Source organism: Erpetoichthys calabaricus, chromosome 6 (genome assembly GCF_900747795.2).
Source record: "Erpetoichthys calabaricus chromosome 6, fErpCal1.3, whole genome shotgun sequence".
Taxonomy (NCBI): Eukaryota; Metazoa; Chordata; class Cladistia; order Polypteriformes; family Polypteridae; genus Erpetoichthys; species Erpetoichthys calabaricus.
In genome coordinates this window covers 59,074,487-59,092,487 of record NC_041399.2, presented here as the reverse complement: position 1 = coordinate 59,092,487, position 18,001 = coordinate 59,074,487, and the positions used below count along the sequence as shown (strand labels likewise).

General features: G+C 37.3%; 1 protein-coding gene across 2 annotated transcripts in view; it reads right to left on the bottom strand.

The window, feature by feature from the left end:
* Window positions 1-18,001, bottom strand: part of b4galt6 (UDP-Gal:betaGlcNAc beta 1,4- galactosyltransferase, polypeptide 6) — a 116,371-nt gene that overhangs the window by 38,752 nt on the left and 59,618 nt on the right. For both annotated transcript variants that reach the window (XR_007935360.1, XM_028803626.2), the window contains exons 4-6: window positions 15,943-16,067; window positions 10,239-10,355; window positions 2,922-3,109 (exon numbers count right to left, since the gene is read on the bottom strand). Coding sequence is in view for 1 of the 2 variants with exons in the window: in XM_028803626.2 (XP_028659459.1) it covers window positions 2,922-3,109; window positions 10,239-10,355; window positions 15,943-16,067 (430 nt within the window). In the remaining variant the exon portion in view is untranslated. The remainder of the gene's footprint in view (window positions 1-2,921; window positions 3,110-10,238; window positions 10,356-15,942; window positions 16,068-18,001) is intronic.

The window sequence follows — 18,001 nt, the reverse complement described above, 5'->3', positions numbered from 1 at the left end:
TATTTTAAAACCAGCATATGCTGAGTTCATGCCCAAGTGTTTGTTAATGGCATTTTCATTTGATAGCCACAATTCAGCCAGTTCTCTGACACTCTTAGTATTTTCCTTGAATCTCACTTGCACTGTGTCCGAATTAAATGAGTGCCCAGTTGACCTAGTATGCACATACACCAGAGACCATGGGGTCCTTCCTTCTGACAGCATTGTTATATTCTTTCATAGGTATTGTCAGAGCTTTGTGTGTTTATCCAAATACTTGATGAGCTGAGCAATTACTGAATGGTTTAAAAAGGTTGTTCACTTAACAGTGAGATGATAATTAAATGTTATTTTATGAATTCCCTGTTTTGCAAATGCCTAGGTATGAGTGGCAAAATATTTTATTATCGAAATATCATTTCACACTTGATTATGGAAAGTGACCCTGGCAAGTGTTGCAATATATACATAAAAATTGCCACTTCAAAAACTACAGGTAACTTTCTGAAAAGGAGAACCATCAAAATAGGTCACATAATGGCTGAAAATTACAGACTAATAACATCATATTAAAAAAAAAAAACAACAACAAATGGAAAAAAAAAACACTCTCAGGAGCATAAACCCACAACCATTTGTTATGAACCTTTTAAAGACACATATTTATAAAATAAATTAAGCAAAATGTAAGGATCCTAGCATACGCTGCTTGACATAAAAATATAAATGCAGGAAATTAACTTGTTTAACTGAGAATTTTAAAATAAATGCATTTTTATATTTAATCATGAATTTGCTTAAAAATGCCAATCATTTTTCTTCATCATGCAGTGTACTTTCTGCAGAAGTTACAGCAGGTAGGCTAACTACAAAAGAGCATTGAGATAAGTGAAAAACAAAAAAAAAATGATTTAAGAAAAGGAAAAAAAAAGTTTAGTTGAGAGTATTGAAATTAAATATGTTTCCAGCAGAATAGTAACAAGTACAAACATGCCTGAGAAGCAGCATAGCACTAACTTTTGAATTGGAACACATGAATAATGACTTGAAGATGCAATTTACTGGGCACCGTGTTCTCCAGACTAAAGAGGAGAGTGACCACCTGGCTTGTTATCAGCACTCAGTTCAAAAGCCTGCATCTCTGATGGTATGGGTGTGCATTAGTGCCTATGGAATTGGAGCTTGAACATCTGGAAAGGAACAACCAATGCTGAAAGGTATATACAGCGCATCAGGAAAGTATTCACAGCGCATCACTTTTTCCACATTTTGTTATGTTACAGCCTTATTCCAAAATGGATTAAATTCATTTTTTTCCTCAGAATTCTACACACAACACCCCATAATGACAACGTGAAAAAAGTTTACTTGAGGTTTTTGCAAATTTATTAAAAATAAAAAACTGAGAAATCACATGTACATAAGTATTCACAGCTTTTGCTCAATACTTTGTTGATGCACCTTTGGCAGCAATTACAGCCTCAAGTCTTTTTGAATATGATGCCACAAGCTTGGCACGCCTATCCTTGGCCAGTTTCACCCATTCCTCTTTGCAGCACCTCTCAAGCTCCATCAGGTTGGATGGGAAGCGTCAGTGCACAGCCATTTTAAGATCTCTCCAGAGATGTTCAATCGGATTCAAGTCTGGACTCTGGCTGGGCCACTCAAGGACATTCACAGAGTTGTCCTGAAGCCACTCCTTTGATATCTTGGCTGTGTGCTTAGGGTCGTTGTCCTACTGAAAGATGAACCGTCGCCCCAGTCTGAGGTCAAGAGCTTTCTGGAGCAGGTTTTCATCCAGGATGTCTCTGTACATTGCTGCAGTCATCTTTCCCTTTATCCTGACTAGTCTCCCAGTCCCTGCCGCTGAAAAACATCCCCACAGCATGATGCTGCCACCACCATGCTTCACTGTAGGGATGGTATTGGCCTGGTGATGAGCAGTGCCTGGTTTCCTCCAAACGTGACGCCTGGCATTCACACCAAAGAGTCTCATCAGACCAGAGAATTTTCTTTCTCATGGTCTGAGAGTCCTTCAGGTGCCTTTTGCCAAACTCCCGGCGGGCTGCCAAGTGCCTTTTACTAAGGAGTGGCTTCCGTCTGGCCACTCTAAAATACAGGCCTGATTGGTGGATTGCAGCAGAGATGGTTCTCCTCTCTCCACAGAGGACCTCTGGAGCTCTGACAGAGTGACCATCGGGTTCTTGGTCACCTCCCTGACTAAGGCCCTTCTCCCCCGATCGCTCGGTTTAGATGGCCAGCCAGCTCTAGGAATAGTCCTGGTGGTTTCAAACTTCTTCCACTTACGGATGATGGAGGCCACTGTGCTCATTGGGACCTTCAAAGCAGCAGAAATGTTTCTGTAACCTTCCCCAGATTTGTGCCTCGAGATAATCCTGTCTCGAAGGTCTACAGACAATTCCTTTGACTTCATGCTTGGTTTGTGCTCTGACATGAACTGTCAACTGTGGGACCTTATATAGACAGGTGTGTGCCAAATCATGTCCAATCAACTGAATTTACCACAGGTGGACTCCAATTAAGCTGCAGAAACATCTCAAGGATGATCAGGGGAAACAGGATGGACCTGAGCTCAATTTTGAGCTTCACGGCAAAGGCTGTGAATACTTATGTACATGTGCTTTCTCAATTTTTTTATTTTTAATAAATTTGCAAAAACCTCAAGTAAACTTTTTTCACGTTGTCATTATGGGGTGTTGTGTGTAGAATTCTGAGGAAAAAAATGAATTTAATCCATTTTGGAAAGAGGCTGTAACATAACAAAATGTGGAAAAAGTGATGCGCTGTGAATACTTTCCAGAAGCACTGTACATATATACCATTCAAGCAAAAAGATTCTCAAGACATTCACACAATCATTTCACCACCTACTGTACTATATTTCTGGTTGATTAAGTCTTTCAATGACAAAAGCAACTTACATATACATGTACTTGTCAAGTTTTGCAGCAAAGTGGCGAGGCATTTGACCACATCCATAATAGTTGCGATCATTTTCAGGGATATGATCCACATCATGAAAAACCAGGCAGTCCCAGTCTAAGTCTTTCATTGCTTCTTTAAAACCCACATTAAAAAGCATGGCACGATTGAAAGGTTGAGTTCCAGCCTAACAAAAGAAAACAAAAGAAAGAAAAACTATTACCCTCAAATGATTTCCCAGTTGTTCCATACCAGGGGCATATATTTTATATTAAAAAATTTTTTTCAAATCATTCTTTAAATATTAGTTAAACTTTTAGTACATAAAACAAGCCCTGCAAAACCAAACAAGATGAATACAGAAACCGATGAATCTTACCTTCAACAGCTGTATACAGCCTTCACGTTTAAATTACAAAACGTCAGGGTGAATTCCCAAACACTGCAACACTGGCGCAAATTATTTTTTTTGTCTATTCCTAATTACTGTCACTGGTTAAATGTGTGATATACATTCAAAAAAAATCTGGCAGTTAATGCTGTAACAGACTAGGCACACATTAATGTTGAAATTTTAATATTTCATTTAATTAATTTCTGGTTCTTAAGAAGCCGCTGTAACATATAGAACATAATCAGATCTTCAGAATTATTTCATGTGGTGGCTGCTGCTGCTTCCACATTCTAATCTAATCTCAAAAATACTCCACTGGTTTGGTTTTCATTTGCTTCAAAAAAAATACTTCAAAGTAAATTAAAATGATGCGAAGCCTGGTTCATCAAAGAAGGAAGAAATATCTTTCCCAGTACACCATCAGTGATTTATATCTGTAATTAACTTGGATCTGTTTTCATTTTGACAATAAAATCCTTTTCTGTTCATCAGTGTCAAAAACAGCAAAATTACAGTAAATCTAATGTGATTTTCAGTGTTATACAAAATAAAAAGTGAAAGCATGCATAATTTAGGCATTGTAATTATGTGCATTGAAAATGCATTACTACATTGTTGGTTTTGCCCATTATATTGGATTTTCAACATATATTTTTAAATAATAATTTATGAAGTACATTGAACACATTTTTATACTGAGTTCTTACTTATTCAATTTGTGACTGTAAACACATTTCTCTATTAGAGAATCCTAAAGGATATGAAGCAGCCATCCGGCTCAACAACAGATCGTTAACCAACCCACCGTGGCAACATGCCCCTTTATACATGTAAATCTGATTAACAGGCTCTCTTTTTTGATGGCAACATTTGAACAATAAATAGTGAATACTATGTTAATTTAAAAAATAAGCAAAAGTCCAATGAACACAAGTGTACAAACACTACAATCCTAAACAAGCTATAGACAACACTGACAAACCCTAGATCAACCAAACAGGACCAATAAAGAAAATAGAGTTAATTAGATAATCTTCTTTAGAGTGATGACTGGAGAGTTTCTGCATTTAGTTAAAGTTATAGGTTTTTTGGCAAAACTGCCTTGACAATGAAGATGGATTTTGTTTTCATCCAAAGCTTAACTTATGCAGCTTGGACTCATTCTGGTTTTAAAGTGAACAATAAAGGAGAGGCTATTTTTACAAGGCATTGCTTCATTGAGCTGACAAAGTATACAAAACTAAGAGTTTGTATACTCATATTTCAAAAAATATTCCAATTTAAATATATCTGATCGTAGGTTAAAGGTTTTAAGTGCAACTACATGTACGTTTGTTGCTAACATACCTTTGTATGCTTCATTATTATTGATATTTTTGCTTTTTTGCTTGTGGTATGTCTCCAAGTCATGTAGCGCTTATGACCTGTGCATTGAATTCACCAGATTCATACCTGGTGGCACGGATCGTGGACTACCTTAAAGACAGTCCTCAGTATGTGCGTCTTGGGAGCTGCACGTCTGACATTGTGGTCAGCAACACAGGAGCGCCACAAGGGATTGTACTTTCTCCGATCCTGTTCAGCCTATATACATCGGACTTCCAACACAACTCTGAGTCCTGCCACATGCAAAAGTTCGCTGACGACACTGCTATCGTGGGCTGCATCAGGAGTGGGCAGGAGGAGTATAGGGACCTAATCAATGACTTTGTTAAATGGTGCGACTCAAACCACCTACTCCTGAACACCAGCAAAACCAAGGAACTGGTGGTGGATTTTAGGAGGCCCAGACCCCTCATGGACCCTGTGATCATCAGAGGTGACTGTGTGCAGATGGTGCAGACCTATAAATACCTGGGAGTGCAGCTGGATGATAAATTAGACTGGACTGCCAATACTGATGCTCTGTGTAGGAAAGGACAGAGCTAGTTATACTTCCTTAGAAGGCTGGCGTCCTTCAACATCTGCAATAAGATGCTGCAGATGTTCTATCAGACGGTTGTGGCGAGCGCCCTCTTCTACGCGGTGGTGTGCTGGGGAGGCAGCATTAAGAAGAAAGACACCTCACGCCTGGACAAACTGGTGAGGAAGGCAGGCTCTATTGGCATGGATCTAGACAGTTTGACATCTGTGGCAGAGCGACGGGCGCTCAGCAGGCTCCTATCAATTATGGAAAATCCACTGCATCCACTAAACTGGGTCATCTCTAGACAGAGGAACAGCTTCAGCGACAGACTGCTGTCACTGTCCTGCTCCACTGACAGACTGAGGAAATCGTTCCTCCCCCAAACTATGCGATTCTTCAATTCCACCCGGGGGTGGTAAACGTTAACATTATATAAAGTTATTGTCTGTTTTTACCTGCATTATTATCAATCTTTAATTTAATATTGTTTTTTGTATCAGTAAGGTGCTGCTGGAGTATGTGAATTTCCCCTTGGTATTAATAAAGTATCTATCTATCTATCTTGAAGCAGCCTTCACTTGAAAACACAGCTCTTAACAAAAATGGGATTTTTCTGTGCACAGGAAGTTAAATGATAAAAGAGGAATCACATCACTTCACCTGCCTGTAATGCAGACAAAACTGCTCACAATTACTTAAATGTGTTAAACATACAAGTTACTTTAGTCCTATAACCCCTGCCCCTTCTCGGCTACTTGCATTTATGGTACATGGGTGCTAATGATACGAAATCAGTGCCGATTTATATTTTATACATGTTGTGACATGGTGAGTTTATTTGTATTTCACAAAAGCAGTTACTGAAAGTACTAAGTGTTGTATTGTAATAATCTTTTAAGTATTCCATCCTTATTAGTTTTTTCCAAATAAAAAAACATATCATTAACAGCAACTTAAAAATTCTGCTAAGTTAAAAACAAAAACAGCAGATTTTTAAAACAAATCACAAGAAGTGTAGGTTAAAGTTTAAAAAACAAAAAAGAAACAAAAAAAAAACAGCTTCTGGAAGGTAAATCAAGTGTACATATTTTTTCATTTCACCTTTGTTTTAGGATAGTGTGTCAAGTTGGCAGCCTCCAAACAACCCATCTTGGCTGAGGTAGCCAAATATGCTTTTCTGACACTGAAAATGCTTTAAAAGTTTAAAGCCAATAAAATAATAAAAGGAAAATCAGAAATATGGCAGCTATTTTCCATTATGTTTAATGAGAAAGGAAATCATCTTTTGTTTGCTGCACTCGCGGCCAAAAGTTTTGAGCATGACACAAAAATTAATTTTCACGAAGTTTGCTGCCTCAGTGTTTATGATGGCAATTCGCATATACTCCAGAATGTTATATAAAGAGTGATCAGATGAATTGCAATTAATTACAAAGCCCCTCTCTGCCATGAAAATGAACTTAATCCCAAAAAAAACAATTTCTACTGCATTTCAGCCCTGCCACAAAAGGACCTGCTGACATCATTTCAGTGATCCTCTCGTTAACACAGGTTGTTGACAAGGACAAGGCTGGAGATCACTCTGTCATGATGACTGAATTAGAATAGAGAGGTTAAACAGTTGTGAAGAAGGCTTCAGGGTGCCCAAGAAAGTCCAGCAAGCACCAGGACCATCTCCTAAAGTTGATTCAGCTGTGGGTTTAGGGCACCACCAGTGCAGAGCTTGCTCAGAAATGGCAGCACGCAGGTGTGAGTGCATCTGCGCACACAGTGAGGTGAAGACTTTTGGAGGATGGCTTGGTGTACAGAAGAGCAGCAAAGAAGCCACTTCTCTCCAAGAAAACCATCAGGGATAGACTGATATTCTGCAAAAGGTACAGGGAATGGACTGCTGAGGACTGGGGTAAAGTCATTTGCTCTGATGAATCCCCTTTCTGATTGTTTGGGGCATCCAGAAAAAAAGATTGCCCGGAGAAGAAAAGGTGAGAAATACCGTCAGCCCTGTATCATGCCAACAGTAAAGCATCTTGAGACCAGTCATGTATGGGGTTGCTTCTCAGCCAAGGGAGTGGGCTCACTCACAATTTTGCCTAAGAATACAGCAATGAATAAGGAATGGTACCAAAAAATCCTTCAAGAGCAACTTCTCCCAACCATCCAAGAATAGTTAGGTGATGAACAATGTCTTTTCCAGCATGATGGAGCACCATGCCATAAGACAAAAGTGATAACTAAGTGGCTCGGGGAAGAAAACATCGAAATTTTGGGTCCATGGCCAGGAAACTCCCCAGACCTTAATCCCATTGAGAACTTGTGGTCAATCTTCTAGAAGCGAGTGGACAAACAAAACCCCATAAATTCTGACAAACTCCGAGCATTCATTATGCAAGAATGGGCTGCCATTAGTCAGGATTTGGCCCAGGAGTGGATTGACAGCATGCGGTCTTGAAAAAGAAGGGCCAACACTGCAAATATTGACTCTTTGCATAAACTTATTGTAATTGTCAATAAAAGCCTTTGAAACTTATAAAATGCTTGCAATTATACTTCAGTATACCAAAGAAACATCTGACAAAAAAATCTAAAAACAGTGAAGCAGCAGTCTTTGTGAAAACCAATACTTGTGTCATTCCCAAAACTTTTGGCCACGACTGTACAATGGATTCTTAACAGTGCTAATATAAAACATCAGCAATTCCGGGATTTCAGGTTCAAGAATGAAATGGAACAGGATCAGGAGCAAAACAATACTTTTAGTGTGCTAAACAATTGTTTAAAATCTGTTGTTATTACATCCGTTAACCAAAAAGCAGAGCAGTGTAATAGAAAAATCTGTCCATTTCATAAATGATGATGCCATGAAATATTTTCAAAACACTTATTGTAGAAGTGATGTTCAAAACACATGCAAAATACAGTTGCATTGCAACATGATGCTGAAATTATTGCAAAGGATTTAAAAAAAAAATGATATTCTTTTACAATCAAATGTCAGTTTCCCTTTGGATAAGAAGTTTTTAATATATAGGTGCTGGTCATAAAATTAGAATATCATGACAAAGTTGATTTATTTCAGTAATTCCATTCAAAAAGTGAAACTTGTATATTAGATTCATTCATTACACACAGACTGATGTATTTCAAATGTTTATTTCTTTTAATGTTGATGATTATAACTGACAACTAATGAAATTCCCAAATTCAGTATCTTGGAAAATTAGAATATCAATTAAGACCAATGCGCAAAAAGGATTTTTAGAAATGTTGGCCAACTGAAAGGTATGAACATGAAAAGTATGAGCATGTACAGCACTCAATATTTAGTTGGGGCTCCTTTGGCCTGGATTACTGCAGCAATGCGGCATGGCATGGAGTCGATCAGTCTGTGGCACTGCTCAGGTGTTATGAGAGCCCATGTTGTTCTGATAGTGGCCTTCAGCTCTTCTGAATTGTTGGGTCTGGCATATTGCATCTTCCTCTTCACAATACCCCATAGATTTTCTATGGGGTTAAGGTCAGGCGAGTTTGCTGGCCAATCAAGAACAGGGATACCATGGTCCTTAAACCAGGTACTGGTAGCTTTGGCACTATGTGCAGGTGCCAGGTCCTGTTGGAAAATGAAATCTGCATCTCCATAAAGTTCGTCGGCAGCAGGAAGCATGAAGTGCTCTAAAACTTCCTGGTAGACGGCTGCGTTGACCTTGGACCTCAGAAAACACAATGGACCAACACCAGCAGATGACATGGCACCCCAAACCATCACTGACTGTGGAAACTTTACACTGGACCTCACGCAACGTGGATTCTGTGCCTCTCCTCTCTTCCTCCAGACTCTGGGACCTTGATTTCCAAAGGAAATGCAAAATTTACTTTCATCAGAGAACATAACTTTGGACCACTCAGCAGCAGTCCAAAGGCGAGACGCTTCTGACGCTGTCTCTTGTTCAAGAGTGGCTTGACACAAGGAATGCGACAGCTGAAAACCCATGTCTTGCATACGTCTGTGCGTGGTGGTTCTTGAAGCACTGACTCCAGCTGCAGTCCACTCTTTGTGAATCTCCCCCACATTTTTGAATGGGTTTTGTTTCACAATCCTCTCCAGGGTGTGGTTATCCCTATTGCTTGTACACTTTTTTCTACCACATCTTGTCCTTCCCTTCGCCTCTCTATTAATGTGCTTGGACACAGAGCTCTGTGAACAGCCAGCCTCTTTAGCAATGACCCTTTGTGTCTTGCCCTCCTTGTGCAAGGTGTCAATGGTCGTCTTTTGGACAACTGTCAAGTCAGCAGACTTCCCCATGATTGTGTAGCCTACAGAACTAGACTGAGAGACCATTTAAAGGCTTTTGCAGGTGTTTTGAGTTAATTAGCTGATTAGAGTGTGGCACCAGGTGTTTTCAATATCGAACCTTTCACAATATTCTAATTTTCCGAGATACTGAATTTGGGACTTTCATTAGTGGTTAGTTATAATCATCAACATTAAAAGAAATACACATTTGATTAAAAATCAGTCTGTGTGTAATGAATGAATCTAATATACAAGTTTCACTTTTTGAATGGAATTACTGAAATAAATCAACTTTGTCATGATATTCTAATTTTATGACCAGCACCTGTACATTCAAATTATATTGAATAGTGATATTCGTTCTAACAAATTTGCTCTTTATTGCTTCATAAAGGTAGTTGTTACATTCCCAAATTTCAAATCGATTTGTGCACCCATTTATATGCTGCAGTTGTGGGTGAAGGTACTTGCACTGTTTTTAAAATAAAAAATATATATAAAAAAAAAGCACCTTTTTAAATAAATACACACTGAAGCCATTTACTTAAATAAAAAAATACATCTTAACACTACCTTATAATGCATCAATTCTAGTGACTGAAAACCAGGAAATATAAGAAATGATGTTTACTCAAGGAAAGGTGTTTGTTTTGCATACATCATGATCCTGCTATCATTAAAAGCTAATATTGTAAACATTCAGTTGAATTCTTAAGTAGCTTTACCTGCTCAATGACATAGAAGGCAAACTGCAAACGTTGTTTTTGCAACATTGGAATCAAATGTCTGAAAAGGATTGGGAGATGCTCATGGCGGTTCCGAAAGGGAATGAGGATGGCGACCTAAAAAATAAACACATGCAGATATTACAAAACAAAGCAAAGAAATATTCTCATTCCCATTTTGTACAAAAAAAATTTTCAGGCAGGTGCAGAAGGTTTCTATTCAATCACATTAATATTATAATCCTTGACATGTAAATTCTACTAAAGGGTTTGTACATTACAAAATGTTTCTTAGTGATCTAATTAAGGCAGTAAAAATGCAAGTCTTTGTCAAATGTTTTGTATGACAACCACTCTATGTTACAGCAATTTCCTTTTAGCAGCAAATAAGTATTTTTGAGAGGGCATTTTTACTTTTGATAAATACACAGCATGGAAGTATTTTTTTCTGCAGCTTTCATTATTCACCTATTATGGAAAAATACAGAATTTTGTGAGCCTATTAATCCTCAACTGTAAAGTGTAATACAAATTCACAACGACTGCCAACTTGCTACTCACTCTATAAAGCATATGTAACACATGTGCTGATTAATTAAGCATGCAAACTGCAAACTAAACAAGCAATGCAGCAGCTGCTGTGTTTAGTATAATCTTTGAACAAACAGAAGCTCCTTCTCTACAGATGAGAAAGAGCTAAATACAGAGAATACCAATTCCACCCTTAGTGATCTAAGCAGTCATTAATGGAGTGTTCACACAAATGAGCCCTTTTAGAGATTAAGAGAATAATATTTGGATGCTAACATACTACTAAGCATTGTTATCCTCCCCTTCAGCCCCTTAAGTTCAAGGTAAGTATTCTGCCACAAAGTGAAATAGGCAGAAAAATAAAAAAAGACCAATTTATAAAATACAAAGCATGGCTGCAAAGACAGGTAACCGAACAGGTAACCAACTCATCCATCACAGCAAAGGAAATTTGTTGTCTTTTCAGAGGGCAGAAATGACCACAGTGCCAGTTGTGAAAAACATTCCATGTTGCACATTTACTACCATTTTAGTTTGGTTTCTCTTCAATACAGTATTGACCATCCTTTTCATGCAGGTTCATTCAGGAGAGTCTGTTTTGCTTCCAATATGACTATGAATTTAGAATATTCAGTGCCTTGAAAAAGTATTGGAACATCCAAAACTATTTTCACATTTAATAGTCTCAAGGTCTAAACTTGCAATATATTAGACATATCATTCTTCCATCTTAAAAAAAACACAAATCAGGCTAAATCAGAAGAAACAAATTGAAACCCTTTCAACAATTTGCTAAAAAATTAGATTTAAAAAATATTTCTACCCTTTGTAAATATAAGGCCATTTTTGCTCAGATTTAGTTCTCTATGTCACTGAGGTCCAATTGTATATTAAATATTTTCCACAAGGCAAACCAAACTAAGGACAAAACAGAATTCAAAAATCGAATGATATAGTTAAGGGGAAATATACTTTGGGTTTCAATGTGGTCCACTAAACAAGAATGGCACACTTGTCAGAGGCTATCAGCCAGGTAACACCATATCCACTGTAAAATTGTGTGTCTGCAGAATTGATGTTGTGGGAATGTTTTTCAACAGCAGTGAGTGGCAATCTGATCAGGACTGATGGGAAGATGAATGCTGCACAACACAGATTCTGGAGGACAAATGCTCTCATGTGTCAGAAAGCTTAAAATGGTAAGGAGATTTGTTCTTCAGCAACATGATGATCCAAACCACACAACAGAGTGGGTAAAGGTTAAGAAAACTGATGTTCTCGAGTGGCTGAGTGAGAGTCCTAATCTTAGATCTATCAAACACCTGTAGTAAAATCTAAAAATTGTTGTCCTCTGCCAATTCCTAACTAACTTTGTATACTGCAAGAAAGAATGGGGAAATCTTGTTCCAGTACATTGTAAAAAATGAATAGGGACTTACAGCAAGTAGTGTTTTTGGATAACAGCGGCAAGAGTTGGTAAGGGCAAGGCAATTATTGAGCGAATGTTGATATTTCGTTTTTTGGAATATTTAATGGTTGAAAATGTTGTATTTTTGGGCAGCACTTTGAAAAAGATTTTAATGTACAAAAATAAAAATTCCCAAACTGATAAAAGTCCTAAGTTGTGACAATAATTTATTTGAAAAAAACGGTTACTTTTTCATGGCATAGTAATTCAATAGTTTTTAGTTTGAAGAGTCAAAGAGGAATTGAAAGTTTCTCTCCTTTCAACTACCTCTTACTGCAGACACCACTACGTGGCATGGTCAGGACAATGAGGAATTCAAAATCCCATATTGCTGCTTAACAAAAGTATGACAGTGCTTCATGTACATGCAACACAAGAACTGTTCATAAACCATATCACATTTTATTGAATACCTTCAAAGTTAACAAAGTTGTGCTTAGTTTAAACTACAGGTATTTATACTTAACAAGTTTGAATATACTGTATGCTCTTGGTTTGCTTTTGTTTAGCATAGCCTGATGTGCTAGACTTGATATTTTTGTTTCATATGCACGCTTGCAGGAATGGGAGCAGGGATAATTGCTGAAGAGCCAAAAAACGACACAAATACAAGAACAATGGAGACACAAATGTATCAGGATAATGATCAGAGCAATAAATACTGATCGTTCTTTTTTGTTCATCATATTCATTCCACATAAATCCTCAACCAACTAAGGTATCCCTGACATAATAACTACAGTAGCACTCAAAATTATTTTTTGCACTCAAAATTATTCCTTTTAACAAAATAATAAGATATACTCAGTGCTCACCAGCTGTGCCTTTGCAAAAAACATCAATACTCCTTAAATACAGTGCATGATGGTACAAGGCAATAACCTACTATATAGCTTTTTAATAATAATTATTATATAGCTTTTTCTCCTGGATAATACAGAACTTTAAAATGAACAAAGGAAAAATTCAAATTACACTTAATTAAAATATAATTCAAATACAGTAAGTATCTTTTATTTTAGTGAGTTATTTTTGTATAAGAGTAAAAGATTGCTATCCTGCCATTGGTGTGTAAAATACAGTTGATAGAAGTGATGATCTGAACACTCTTTTTCAAAGCAGCAATGCTAAAATGACAAGGTTTTTGTGACTACAAGTACGACATTAAAAACATACCGATTTCTGCTGTTTTAATAGTTTGCTCATAGTAACTAACCTATTTCTGCCATCCATCCATTATCTAACCCGCTATATCCTAACTACAGGGTCACGGGGGTCTGTTGGAGCCAATCCCAGCCAACACAGGGCGCAAGGCAGGAAACAAACCCTGGGCAGGGCGCGCACACAAACACACACCAAGCACACACTAGGGACAATTTAGAATCGCCAATGCACCTAACCTGCATGTCTCTGGACTGTGGGAGACCCACTTCTTTGCAAATTAATTGTTTTAATAAAACCATACTTATGAAATGTTTTTCTGTAATGTAAACTGTCAAATTTCTTTGAACTCATTTGTCCTATACATTTACAGTGGGGCAAATTCAGTATTTAGTCAGCCACCAATTGTGCAAGTTCTCCCACTTAAAAAGATGAGAGAGGCCTGTAATTTTCATCATAGGTATACCTCAACTATGAGACACAAAATGAGAAACAAAAATCCAGAAAATCACATTGTTTGATTTTTGAAGAATTTATTTGCAAATTAATGTGAAAAAAAAGTATTTGGTCAATAACAAAAGTTCATCTCAATACTTTGTTATATACCCTTTGTTGGCAATGACAGAGGTCAAACATATTCTGTAAGTCTTCACAAGGTTTTCACACACTGTTGCTGGTATTTTGGCCCATTCCTCCATGCAGATCTCCTCTAGAGCAGTGATGTTTTGGGGCTGTCGCTGGGCAACACGGACTTTCAACTCCCTCCAACGATTTTCTATGGGGTTGAGATCTGGAGACTGGCTAGGCCACTCCAGGACCTTGAAATGCTTCTTACGAAGCCACTCCTTCGTTACCCGGGCGGTGTGTTTGGGATCATTGTCATGCTGAAAGACCCAGCCACGTTTCATCTTCAATGCCCTTGCTGATGGAAGGAGGTTTTCACTCAAAATCTGACGATACATGGCCCCATTCATTCTTCCCTTTACATGGATCAGTCGTCCTGGTCCCTTTGCAGAAAAACAGCCCCAAAGTATGATGTTTCCACCCCCATGCTTTACAGTAGGTATGGTGTTCTTTGGCTGCAACTCAGCATTCTTTCTCCTCCAAACACGACGAGTAGAGTTTTTACCAAAAAGGTCTATTTTGGTTTCATTCCTCTTCTGGATCATCCAAATGCTCTCTAGCAAACTTCAGATGGGCCTGCACATGTACTGGCTTAAGCAGGGGGACACGTCTGGCACTGCAGGATTTGAGTCCCTGGCGGCGTAGTGTGTTACTGATGGTAGCCTTTGTTACTTTGGTCCCAGCTCTCTACAGGTCATTCACTAGGTCCCCCCGTGTGGTTCTGGGATTTTTGCTCACCGTTCTTGCGATCTTTTTGACCCCACGGGGTGAGATCTTGCGTGGAGCCCCAGATCGAGGGAGATTATCAGTGGTCTTGTATGTCTTCTATTTTCTAATAATTGCTCCCACAGTTGATTTCTTCACACCAAGCTGCTTACCTATTGCAGATTCAGTCTTCCCAGCCTGGTGCAGGTCTACAATTTTGTTTCTGGTGTCCTTTGACAGCTCTTTGGTCTTGGCCATAGTGGAGTTTGGAGTGTGACTGTTTGAAGTTGTGGACAGGTGTCTTTTATATTGATAACGAGTTCAAACAGGTGCCATTAATACAGGTAACGAGTGGAGGACAGAGGAGCCTCTTACAGAAGAAGTTACAGGTTTGTGAGAGCCAGAAATCTTGCTTATTTGTAGGTGACCAAATACTTATTTTCTACCATAATTTGCAAATAAATTCTTTAAAAATCAGACAATGTGATTTTCTGGAGTTTTTTTCTCATTTTGTCTCTCATAGTTGAGGTATACCTATGATGAAAATTACAGGCCTCTCTCATCTTTTTAAGTGGGAGAACTTGCACAATTGGTGGCCGACTAAATACTTTTTTTGCCCCACTGTAAATGTACTAGAAGACTGTTGAAGGGCTTTCTTGAGATAACTTTGCTGTTAATGCTCAATAAATCATTTGTGACACAATACAGCATTTAAGACTTTTAACTTCTCCTTCTGATCTGTGATTAAGGCAGAACCAAGCCAAATTTTTAAACCAAAAAAAAAAAAAAAAAGAATCCTGTCTTCTAACCAGAAATGAAACGCAAAACTCAAAGCTGTAAAGTCAAATGACCAAGAATACACTAATAAAATACACTAACAAATCTATTTTAAGATTTGTATGAATCTTAGATAACCTGAAAATGGACAAATGTACAATGATGATGATGTTAATCTCTGTCCACATCTGAGTGGCTTCTCTTAGTAATTTGATAGTAACTGTGCCACAAAATGGAGGCACCTACGACAAGCAAGATGGCATCAAAACAAAATGCACTTTAAAAAAGACAGATAAAATAACAACAAAGAAATAAAGTAAAAAAAAGGTAATAACACAAAACATTTGCAACAATAAGTGAATATTAAAATAAAGAAGTTTAAAACCCCACAATTTTTTTCAATCCTAAAATTTGTGAGAATTGTCCATGTTCATTTACCTTCCACCGTGGTTGGCAGTCATCAGGCTTCCAATGTCCAGCAGGATTAATATGCATATTCTTAGAAAGGTTGCGATAAATTTCTTCTAGTGTAATTTCAGTCATATTCACATCTATAAGTCCCTCTAGATAAAGATTTTAAAAATAAATACAAAAGCAACACACAAGGGCAAAGTACAGTATTTAAAATATGACTATACCGACTCTTAACAGATGTTACATAAAAATACAGTATTAACTCTTATTCATATGCTGATCAAAACCAACTGAGAATAATTTAAACAAAATCTCACTTGCTTGTGTGAAACTATAGATGAGTGATACTCATTTACCTGTTAATTCAGAAAAAAAGTTATTTTAATGAGTGTGAAATCCAAAAAGGGAGGAATTCAAGTATTCTGCTCTTCTGAAATCCTGTTTCTTCCAAAAATAAAATTTAAGATTTTGTCCATCTTTCAAGCTAAAAGATTTCAAAGGTTACTCATTTGTTTAATGGAGACTTGACTACTTTAATGTTTTAGTCAGGCTATATAAAACATTTACACATTCTTGTACAAAAAGGATAATAAAATGAACTAATAACTGCAACCTTAAATCTTGTCAGTGTTTTCCAGATAGTTTAGAGACAATTTTAAAATTCTCCCTTCTACAAATAATGTCCTAAATAATTTAGCCCTCTTGTACTTTACAGAACTTGAAATTGTCTATATTCCAGGGCACGCATTAAAATCTCAAGTTGCAGACTTGCTTAAAATTCCAGGGATAAATAAAATTAATGTAGGAGTTAGTCATTTTCCACAGGGATAATCTGCCATAAAAGTTAAGCTCTATTATTCTTAATATCTAAGTCATGCCTTTAGATATATTATTTTACAGCAGTATACTTGTATAGCTAAAACGGAAACAGTACATTCATAATTAACAGGCAACTTGAGAATAAACTGTAATAATTATTTTGGAAGTGCAGCACATTAATATTCTCTCTCTCTCTGTCATTGTCTGTGATGTAATGTCATGACATTTGTTCTGCCTTCATATACAATTGTTAAAAATGACTGGCCCATTTTCAGCCATTTATTTTTCAACTGAAATTAACACTGTTCGTCAAGAAGAATGATCAGTTTTAAAAGGGGTTAAACTAAAGCAACTGAAATCTAGGTTTATGACCATAAAAACCCTTTTATTATATTTTTGAGGTGGCAGGACAAAGATAAACTTGAATAGGTGGTGCCTTTAATTTGAGCACATTGTGTAGGTGGTAATACTGAAGCAATATTTTTTTTGTAATTTGTATCTGTATTTGTCCTGAGCTGCGTTATTTTTTCATCTATTGTATCAGGTTCAAAGGCCCTGAAAGTAACTTAGAAAAAAATCCAGATTGCAATGCACAGCACTTCAGAGAGCTGGAATATACTAAATGACAGGACTTTTATTTAGATATGATTAAAATCTTTAAGTACCAAATGAATGAGTTTTCTTATTTTTAGCACCATATTTGATTATTTTCAGTTTAAACATAACACTATTCTTAAAGGTCATATCCCGTGTTGCACTACTTTGCTCCCCCTTTGGCTACAGTGCTCCACAAACATATTTTTTAAAACCATGCATAGCAGATGGAAAAGTGTACTTTCACAATGTAATGTGCCTACTGACTCATGGATCACCTTCAGCCACCGTGACCCTTAACAGCATTAAGTGATTTTGAGAATACTAAAACTAAAAAAATTACTGCATATACTGAAGTATAAGTCGGGTTATAAAAATCAGACCCCGTCTTATATGCCCATTCAAAAATGCGACACAATTTTTTTTTTTTTTTACATCTTCTTGCCTCCTCCAATCTTGCATCAGTTTCTCGGGCACATCAAATTTTGTTGCAGCAGTGCAAATACTAATTTCTTTCGCTACTTCAACAACGTTTAATTTAAAACCAGCTTCATAATTTCTTCTGATCGAATGCGCCATTGTAGATAAGGGATGCTCTTACGATAAAGGTGTATGAGGGTGTGAGATACAAAAAACACAAATCGGTGCAAACGTTGCTTCGGAATAGTTT